Source organism: Vombatus ursinus, unplaced genomic scaffold, assembly GCF_900497805.2.
Source record: "Vombatus ursinus unplaced genomic scaffold, bare-nosed wombat genome assembly UNPS02011353.1, whole genome shotgun sequence".
NCBI classification, from domain to species: domain Eukaryota; kingdom Metazoa; phylum Chordata; class Mammalia; order Diprotodontia; family Vombatidae; genus Vombatus; species Vombatus ursinus.
Genome location: NW_020951131.1, coordinates 4312581 through 4323038, shown reverse-complemented (window position 1 = coordinate 4323038; position 10458 = coordinate 4312581). Strand labels below are relative to the sequence as shown.

Here is a 10458-nt window from a genome sequence, read left to right as displayed (position 1 = left end):
AAGGAGGGGAAGAGAGGAAGACAGAAACTGAGAGAGAGACAGAGAGAGACAGAGCCAGAGAGAACCATACAGGACCTTACAAATCATGAAGTCCCATCCTTTCATGTACGGAAGAAGACAGAGAGAGCCAGAGGCACAACATGACTTGCCCGGAACTCCCGGGGCCTCACTAGGAAAGGCAGGCTTTAGACCTGCAGCCTCTGACTTCAAAGCCCAAACTCCTTTCTGCTTCCCTTCCTCCCACTAGAAGGTCTAGCCCCAGGTTGTCAGTAGAGTTTTTGATTCTTTATTTTAGCTACAATGCACCCTCTTTGTTGTGATTGGTAAGGTAGTGTGGAACAGTAGATAAAGAGCCAGGCTGTGTCTGTTGTATCCTGTCTGTATGACTTTGGGGAAGTCATGTAACCTCCTAGTGACCCAGGCCATTCCCCAAGACTCTGTGTTAAAGAAAAGCTGATGATCTGCATTGAAAGAAGGAATTTTCTCATCTGGAATCCTGGATCCAATCCCATTTTATAAATGAGGCAGCTGAAGTTTAGACTGTAAGGGACTTGTCCAAGGTCACACAGTTTCAGCTGGATTTTGAACCTTGTTCTTGACTCAAGGTCTAACATCTTTCCCCATAACTCTCTACCACTTGGGTCATTTCAGGGCAATCGGTCACTTTAGTTTCAGATCCCATCATGTCTTAGATTTCAAAATGAAATTTAGAAAGTCAGTGTTGGAAGGGAACTCAGAGGCATCTGATGCCACATAAGCTTGGCCAGACATTTCTGGATTTATAACTGGCCTGGGAAATTAATTCCCTCAGCTTTGAAAGTCAGGGCCTGATCTGTCCTGATTAGTGAGGAAATGACTGCAAATGCTCTCTTCACATCCCATCCCCCCACCCACCCACCCACCCACCCATCCATCCATCCATCCATCCATCCATCTACCTTGGATATCTTACTATCCTGGGTATCTTATACCATCTTCTCTCACCTGCTCACCTTTCCTTCCCTCCCACCCCCACCTCATCTTCTACCTCTTGCTCTAGAAACAGCACTATCATTGCACTACCATTGCTTCTGGGAAGACTACCTTATGATTCCATTCCCCAAACCCCAGCCTCAAACGCCTTATTTTGCCACCTTCCAGATAGGTTTTATCTTCTCAAATTGAAATGTAAGCTCTTTGTGAGGACAGATTATCTTAATTTCTGTGTCTCCGAACCAGCGTCACCTCACAGAGTAGATCCTTAGTAAATACTTTTGCATTCATTCATTCATTCATTCATACATACATACATACATACATACATACATACATTCAATCAAAGGGGTCTCTTAGCTTTTGCTTGAAGACCTCAAATGAGGAAGGAACCATTCCCTTTCAGGCCCATCCACTTTTAGTCAGCTCTTTATGTTGGGAAATTTCCCTGACCTAGACCCCAAACTTGCCTCCACCCAATACTCCTTATTCTGCCCTTGAGGACCAAATAGCACAAATCAAATTTCCCCTTCATGTGACCTCCCTTTACATATTTGAGCACAGCTGTCACGTCTCCCTTGAGCCTTCTCCTACCCAGAACAAGCTTCCCAGGTTCCCTCAGTTAATCCTCACATGAATTTGAGGTTTCTTCCTCATCCTGGTTTCCCTCTTCCTGGTGTTCTCTAGCCCCTCAAGGTCTTTCCTGAAATGAGACAGTGCCCAGAACTGGACCCACCTTCTAGATGTGTTATTACCAGGATTAATTACTCAGTTCTATCACCCCCTTTCCCCAGTCCTAGACACTCTGCCTCCCTTGGATGCAGCCTGACAGCCCAGCAGGTTTTTGGCCGTCAGGTCAGAGGTCATCATATCAGGTTGGGGTTCAATCTGATCCTTTTGCCAATGGACTTTAGTACACCCACATCCTTCTCATCTTCGCCTTTGAAACTTATGCTTTGAACCAAGCATAGGACTTTATCTTTACCTCTATTAATTTCATTTTGTTAGAATTAGCTCAATGTCCTAGATTGTCAAGATCTTTTTGGATCTCAACTTTCTTATCCAGGGTATTAGTGCTCTCACTGCCAAAGTTGTGTTATTTGTGCCTTCTTCCAAGTCATTGATATGCTTAGCACTGGACCCAGCATAGATCCCTAAGGAACTCCACTAGAGACCTCCTTCCAAATACTTCCTTCTACTCTTACCTGTTCCTAAATGTCCTTTCCCATGAGGAATCCTGTAAAGGCCCAGAATATAGCCATCTTTAGTCATGATGTCATACTGTTCATTGGGGTAGCCCCAGTAAGACATAATCTGACTCTGTATGGAAAGAAGATACATTTTTATTGGTCTTGCAGGCTGTATTAGCCTAGTTCAACCCACAGATGCCTGTCAATGTTGCTATGTTCATTTTCTTGGTGCATGAGTATGGAACATGAGGGTGCAACTATAATCTCCAGGTGGTCTCTGTTCACTGGAGGCACAGGAAGCAAGGGGAGCGGTAGAGTGAGAGAGAATAAAAGCCTAGTTCAGGAAGGCATTTTTGGAGACTTGAAGGAGCTAGGAAAGGAATAAGAGGAGATACGTAAGAAAATTATCTTACGTATCTAAGATAATAAGATATCATACCTAAGATAAGAATACCTCCCATTTTTATGGGGCCTAAGTAGAATGAATAACAACCCTTTTTTATAGATGAGGTGGGGGCAGCTGGGGGACTAGTGGATAGAGAATTGGGCCTGGAGTTAGGAAGAATCATCTTCCTGAGTCCAAATCTAGCCTGAGACACTCACTAGCTGTAGGACCCTGGGAAAGTCACTTAACCTCATTGGCCTCAATTTCCTCATCTGTAAAATGAGCTGGAGAAGGAAATGGTAAACCACTCCAGAATCTTTGCCAAGAAAACCCCAAATGGGATCACTAAGAGTTCAATACGATTGAAATGATTCAACAAGAACATAGATGAGGAATCTGAGGATCAGTGTGAGGCTTGTCCAAGGTCACAAAGTAGTTGATGAACTTCAGATCTGGGTGAAATAATCCCGTAAGAACAAGGTCATTTCCAACCTTGGCTGACGTTCTAACCATTCACAGTTAGGGTGGTATTTAGAGCCTCACTTAGTGAACAGCCAATTGTGGATCCCACCCTGGGAAAAGACATTGTCTTCATAGAAGCCCACGGCTGTGCAGCCTAATGGTCATTCCCCCAATAACATAGCTTACAAGATTCATACTAGCTTCTGGATTCGTGGGGATTCTGTTTTTCAAGCTGTAACCATTTTGTGTTCCCGTAATGAACATCCAACAGGCAATGACTGGAAGGATCCACATTTGGAATCTGCCTGAAACAAAAGCAGAGGATGAACAATCCTATAGAAACCAAGGGCCTTTTGTCCAAAGTGGGGCCAACTTCAGTGTCCTTTATGACAACATCAACTCCAGCCACGTGGCTCTTAGTTAGGCCTAGCTGCCGATGGGGCTCGAAGCCATGGGGATGGGAATAAACAGCTTGTGTCTTGAGCTCAAATGTTGTGAACATGAGCAGGATTAAAACCTAGATGCTACAAAGATGTGTTTGTTTGTTTTTTAAAGTACAGGATTGAAAATGATGAAAAAAGGCCTACAACTGGTCAGGTTTCATCATTAAATCCTTTAGACACACGTGTTTCAAACACACACAGACACACACACACACACACAAGCACACGAGAATGCCCATCCTATAGCACCATCATCAGACTGAAAGGAAGTGTGAGCTAGTGGATAGAGATCGGGACTAGGAGTCAGTAAGTCCTGGGTTCAAATCCTGCTTCAGATTCTTGCGGCTCAGTGACTCTGGGCAGTCCCTTTAATGTTTTTCCTCACCTATAAAATGAGGTTGGTCCAGATGGCCTCTAAGGTCTCTCAAGACTGGTCTAGACAAAGCAGGGTGCCTGTGGGAAGTCGCCATGCTGCCGAGTTCTTTTGGCTGACTGGTAGAAAGCCAGGGAAGCTGACTATTGAAAGGGGCATGTCTGCGGGGGTGCCTATGGATTGTTAATGAGGTGAGCCTCACAGATAAATGCCTACACACTAAAGCTGCTATTTATAGCTCAGCTGCACCCAGTTTGGTTCCTTATCGGCTGAGGCTCATCTCAGGCAGATCTAGCCTGATGGGTCATTGAGACTGGGAAAACCAGCTGGCAAACCAAGGCTGTTGCAGCTAAACCTAGGGCTCTCCTATCTGAGATGGATTGTGCCATACCGCATGTGTGACCTTGGGTAAATCACTAGTTTCCTCATCAAAACTTTGCTCAAGCAACGTCTTCTCCACGAAGAAGGGCCTCTCTTCCAAGTTACGTCAAAATCACTTTGTGTCTATAATATGTACCCATATACATTGTAGACATGTGCTCTCTTCCATTAAGGAGCAAGTACCATTGAGTTAAAAAAAAATCCCAATTCTTAGCTTGGAGCCTGGTATGTAGGAGATACTTAATAAATGCTAGCTGACTGATTTACTGACTGACTTGACATCTTAGTATTTGACTAGATAATTTCTCAGGCCTTTTCCAGTTCCTGTGATCCTGGACAAAGATTCCTGGGTTCCAAACTGGTAAAATTTTTATAACCCAATCCACATCCCAGCTTTCTGCCAATTCCCCATGTGGGGAGCAGAGGGCCTTATTGATGTGTGTGAAAGGCCTCCAAGAACAGCCCAGGACCTGTACTAACCATCTTCGGAAATACATCTCTGGCTTGGGGGGGGAAGCAAAAAAAGAAATTTACATGATAATTGTGTTGTATGTATGAAAGGAATAGCAAGTTGTGCATAGTAGATTTGCAGCTTCATGTACAATCATCTTTTTTAATTGTACTATGTTAGGGAAATGTTTGTTTTATTCCATTAATTAAAAATGTTTTTTTAAAAGAAACACATAGGTGGACTAGATCTATTCTGTTGGGCCTCAGGGGCAGCACTAAGAGTGGGGGAAGGGGAGGCAAGGACAAAGAGGACAATTTAAGATTAAGGGAAGGGAACACTTTTAAGTAATTTGAGCTTAGTATGAGGTAAGAGTTTAATAAATCCCTTTTCCTTCACCCCCAAGTGGAATAGACTACTTGGGGACATAGTGGGGCCTCCTCTCTGGAGGTCTCCCAGGGGTGGCTGGATGCCCCACTGTTGATGATGAGAAGCTTCTGGGTCAGGTGTGAGTTGGATTCGATAACTCTGAGTCCCAGTCTGCCTCAGAAAGGCTCTGATTCTGGAACTGTCTCAGGGTAGATCTGCACAGTTTGAAGTGAAGGGGAGAGGAGAAATTTGTACATATGAAAAAGGCTGTGTAATGGTTAGAACCCAGTTCAAGAACTTAGCACCCAAATTAGTCCTGAATGTTCTTACTGAAATACTTCACAGAACACTCTCTCCCAACCAAAAACCAAACAGAGATCCCTCAATGGATTAAATTTTAGAGATGGAAGAGATGTTGTACGTCATTGAGCCCAAGCTCTCTACCTCACAGAGAGGACTGTGACTCTATCTTCCTGAACTTGGCATACTGTTAGTAAAAGTAATAGTAGCAGACACTTGTATGGGGCTTTAATGTTCTCAAAATACTTTAAATGTTGTATTTGATCCTCACAACAACCTTGGAAGATAGACACTCTTGTTATCCCCAATTTACTTATGAGGAAACTGAGGCTGGGAACTGTTAAATGACTTGCTCAGGGGCACAGCTAGGTGGTGCAGTGGATAGAACACTGGCCCTGAAGTCAGGAGGACCTGAGTTCAAATCCGGCCTCAGACCAAACACTTGACACTAGCTGTGTGACCTTGGGCGAGTCACTTAACCCCGATTGCCTCACAAAAAAAATAAAATAAAATAAATGACTTGCTCAGGGTAACACAGTTAAGTGTCTAGGCTAGGATTTGAATTCAGGTCTTCCTGACTTGAAGATGTTCTATCCACTAAGCCACTCTGTCTCCCAGAAGACTTGTGGTCTAGTCCTGGCTTTGCCAGTTGGAAGCTCTGTGACCTTGAAAAAGTTACTTAAGGTCTCTGTGTCTCAGTCTTCCCACTCCTTAGAAGGGAATAAGAGTCCTCACTCTATCCAGTTCATAGGGCTTTAATGACATTCAGAGTTGCTCCTGCACGAGATGAGAACACTGAGGCTTGGAGAGGGCCGTGAACTTGGCCAAGCTCATGGAACTGGTAAGTAATACCTGAGTAAAATTGTAAAATTGGTCTGAGAGCTTTCCAAGGATAGGTGTGGTCCAGGGGAAATAGAGTGGGATTTGAAGGCTGAGGACCTGGGTTGGAATCTTACTTCTGGTGCTAATGATCCATATGTTGCCAGGCAAGTCTTTATTGCCAAGTTCTGTTAATTCTATCTCTTGCATTCACCTCCATTTCTCCTCTGGCTTTGAGCCAGCTAAGGAGATGAATGCAAGAGATAGTAGGAAGGTCTTTCCAAGTCACTGGATAGACAATGGATAGGACATTGGTCTTGGAGTAAGGAAGTCCTGTGTTCAAATCTGGTCTCAAGTACTTCTTACTTATGGGACCCTGGGCAAGTAACTTAACCTTTATCTGCTTGAGTTTCTTCAATTGTAAAATAGGGATAATAATAGTATCTACTTCACAGGGTTGTAAGGATCAAATGAGATGATATTTGTACAGTGTCTGGCATTTAATAAATGCTTATTTCCTCTCTCTTTTCTATTTTGTTTCTCTTATAGGGCTCCTTCTCTCCACCCACACATCATCACCCTAACTAAGGCCCAGGTCATCTCGTAATTAGATTATTGTAATAGCCTCTTAGTTGATCTCCCTGCCTAAAGTTTCTCTCCACTACAATCTAACCTCCATTCAGATGCCCAAGGGATCTTTCTAAAGCAAAAATGGAACCAAGCCTCAGAGAAAAATGTGAATTGGTTTCAGATCCCAAAAGAATTTCAGAAAGAGCTTAAAAAGATTTTAAAAGATAAACAAATAAGAGACGTAGAAGAAAAGCTGGAAAAAGAAACGAGAGTAGAGCAAGAAAATTATGGGGAAAAGAAGAGTCAACAGCTAGGTAAAAAAGGCACAAAAATACTGAAGAAAACAACACCTTAAAAAACAGAATAGGTCAAATGGTAAATGAAGCACAAAAATCCGCTGAAGAGAGGAACTCTTTAAAAAGCAGAATTGGCAGAAATGGAAAAGGAAGTACAAATGCTTACCAATGGAAATAATCCCTTAAAAATTAGAATTGGGTAAGTGGAAGCTAATGACTGTATGAGACACCCGGAAACAATAAAACAAAATCAAAAGAATGAAAAAAATAGAAGAAAATGTGAAGTATCTCAAAACTATACATAGTTACATGAAAAAATGCTCTAAATCACTATTAATTAGACAAATGCAAGTTAAAACAACTCTGAGGTACCACCTCACACTTATCAGACTGGTTTATTCATTCTTGGCCCTGTGTCTAACTCCTACCTGCACTCCACTGATATCAGCATAGAAACCATAGACACATAAACAGAAACAAGTTGAGATGCCATAAATAGCTCTGTGTGAGCAGCAGCTGAGTTTCCATGTATCTCCAGGCACCTGAGAGGAAAATCTGACTTGTAGAGTGCAGGATTAATCATGTGTGGGGGCCGTAGGTTACCCCAAGATAGGAGCAGGAGAAAAGAGCTCCAAAACAGTGAGAGATGTAACATACAACAGCAATGACAATATTAACCAGCACTTAGATAGCACTTTAAGGTTTGCAAAGCACTTTAAATGTGTTATCCCATTTGATTCCCACAACAATCTTGTGAGGTGATTGATTATTGAATCATTTTCAGTTATGTCCAACTCTCCGTGACCCCATTTGGGGTTTTCTTGGCAAAGATCCTGGAATGGTTTGCCATTTCCTTCTCCAGATCATTTTACAGATGAGGAAACTGAGGCAAACAGGGTTTTGTGACTTACCCAGGGTCACACATTTAGAACGTTTCTGAGCCAGATTTGAACCCAGGTCCTCCTGAGTCCAGGCCTGATGCTCTATTCACTGTTCCACTTAACTGCCCTTAGAGTCTAAATTAGTAGACTTTTATGTTATGTACTTGAATAATTTCACCCTCTTTCCTTGATATTTTCATCTTAAAACTGAGTGAAGGGTGACTACATCCTCCTACAGGGGATGAAGATACAATGAAAGACAACAGCCCTGTGCCTCAAGCCCAGGAGAGAAAGGAACGAAAAGGAGTCGGTCAGGGTAGGAGCAAGAGATGGGAGCTGGACAATGGGGTTAAGCAGCTCAGCGCTGCAGCAGAGGCAAAGCTCTAGATGCACCTTTATTTTCCCTTTTGTCTGCCATGACAGAAAGGAATCATCAGTTTTACTCTGCTCGATTAAAGAGTTGTTCCAAATCAGATTTTTTTTAATATAAAAGGAGAAATCTGGGCAGTAATTGTTTTTTATTCGTTGTCTTCTCCAAATATGGCAGAAAGAATAGGGGATCCTAAGAATTTAGAGCTGCAAGGGCCATTAGAAATGATCTAATCTAGGGGTTCTTCAATTTTCTTGGCTGTGAACCCCATTTGGCAATCTAGTGATGCTTACAATAATCTAATATTATAATTACATTATATTAATAATATTTTAAATGCCTAAAACAGAACACAAATGATTACAAAAGAAACCAAATGTTATTTTTTTAAAAGATGTAATTTTTTTTTTCCCTAGCAAGTTCACAGACCCCTGAAATCTATTCACACACCCTTGGGTGTCTGTGGACCTCAAGTGAAGGATCTCTGCTCTAGTCTAGACCCCTTATTTTATAGAGTTGTAAACTGAGGGCTATAAAGAGGAAGTGACTTGTCCAGGGTCACACAGCTACTAAGCAAAAGAACAGGGATTCAAACCCAAGTGCTTTGATCCATTCAGTGCTCTTTATACATGTGTGCACACATACTCGCACACACACGTTGAGTGCGATATACTATAGTGCAGTTTTTAAAGTTCTTCTATATGCAAGGAAGAAAAGGGAAATATAGTATTTGAAATGTTGGCATCTATTATATTTCTGAAATTTTCTCTTCCATTAGAAAGACTCAATTTCCTCCAAAAACTCTTTCGTTAAAGAATTAATATTTGGTGCAAGTATCTCTAACATCGAGCCCTTCTTCCCCCAACGCCCCTTCCTCCTGCCCCTTCTGCATTCCACATTTACATTTCTTTTGAATGGGTCTGTGAAATTCTAGAATTATGGAACAAAATGTTTCCTCAGAGGCCATTTGCTCCAACAGCATCATTTTCTAGGAATCGCAGGAATGGTAAGTGACTTCTCCAAGGTCACACAGGTAATAAGCATCAGATTTGGAATCTGAACCCAGGTCTTCTGCCTCTAGATTAAGTTTCCATTCCACTGTACCATGCTGACCTATACATGAGCATACGCGCGTGCGCACGCAAGCACACACACACACACACACACACTCATGCACACACTCATACACACACATACTCATACACACATACTCTCACACACACTCACACAATCTCACACACACGTATAAACAAGATAAAAATAACAATGCCAAGTCATATTCTATGCATCTCAAGGCAAACCATGCCCTGGGGGAAAGGCTTTCTATTAACTGTTATTTTTTCTCAAAAATCATTCTTCCCATATGGTCCCATTCTATCACAGGCTTGCTCATGTCACATACCACTGTTTCTAACAAGATACTGAATTTCCAGTGGAAATAGAATATCTCTGTGCCTGCCCACCTTCCTCTCCACCCTCCACCTTCCTATTGAATTGAGAAGAACCAGAAGAGAAGAATAACACTGAGTGGTCCTAGAGAAGGTACCTCACTGCTTTCCTACTTCACAGCCCCCAGGATATGGGCAGATGAGGCCTTGGGCTCAACACCTGACCCCAGGACCTGTTTTTTTAAGTCATTAAAACCCCTTTTTGAAAATATTAAATTTTTAAAAACCATCCCCACAATCTCTGTTGCCAGATTTTCCCCAAATAACCTCATGAACTTCTAGGTAGAAAAAATGTCTTCTTACAAGAACAGCTGAAGCCAATTTTGCCCAGGGCAGGTGTCCACTAGCCAGTCTTGCCGAGGTTCAGATACCAAGGTCCCCTCTGCTGGTGCAGCGGCAGCTTTCTGCTAGAGGAGAGGAATACAGGTAATCAGGGCAACCCCACACACCATTTCCTCCCATCCATTGGGAGTGGCTGATTGAATGGTGCTTCTCACCCTGTTTGCCCATGTTGTCTATTAGGCAATCATACATATTTGGGTCCTCCTTGGCTTACTGGAAGCCTTAGAGGAATGGTTTAAAAAATGCCCTGTGGTGACAGCCACCAATTACCGAGTATTCCAAGAGGTTGATCAGCAGGCTCTGTGGATGGGGCCCCGTGGCATCTTGGAAGGAGTCAGCTGTGAGGAGGTGAGTGACGTGGAGGGAACTTCTGCCCATCCCATAGAAGATGGTGCAGTCTCAGATGTTT

At 42.7% G+C, this 10458-nt stretch overlaps 2 protein-coding genes across 2 annotated transcripts in view; one reads left to right on the top strand and one right to left on the bottom strand.

Annotated features, from left to right (window-relative positions):
* LOC114038607 (lipase member K-like) overlaps positions 1–10064 on the bottom strand; it is a 34449-nt gene extending 24385 nt beyond the window's left edge. The window contains exons 1-3 of the mRNA XM_027855946.1: positions 10011–10064; positions 3196–3310; positions 2178–2292 (exon numbers count right to left, since the gene is read on the bottom strand). Of these exons, the coding sequence (XP_027711747.1) occupies positions 2178–2292; positions 3196–3303 (223 nt within the window). The 5' untranslated portion in view covers positions 3304–3310; positions 10011–10064. The remainder of the gene's footprint in view (positions 1–2177; positions 2293–3195; positions 3311–10010) is intronic.
* Positions 10065–10355: 291 nt separating this feature from the next.
* The window catches only part of LOC114038606 (lipase member K-like), a 51167-nt gene continuing 51064 nt past the window's right edge, over positions 10356–10458 (top strand). The window contains exon 1 of the mRNA XM_027855945.1: positions 10356–10440. Coding sequence (XP_027711746.1) covers positions 10356–10440 — 85 coding nt within the window. The remainder of the gene's footprint in view (positions 10441–10458) is intronic.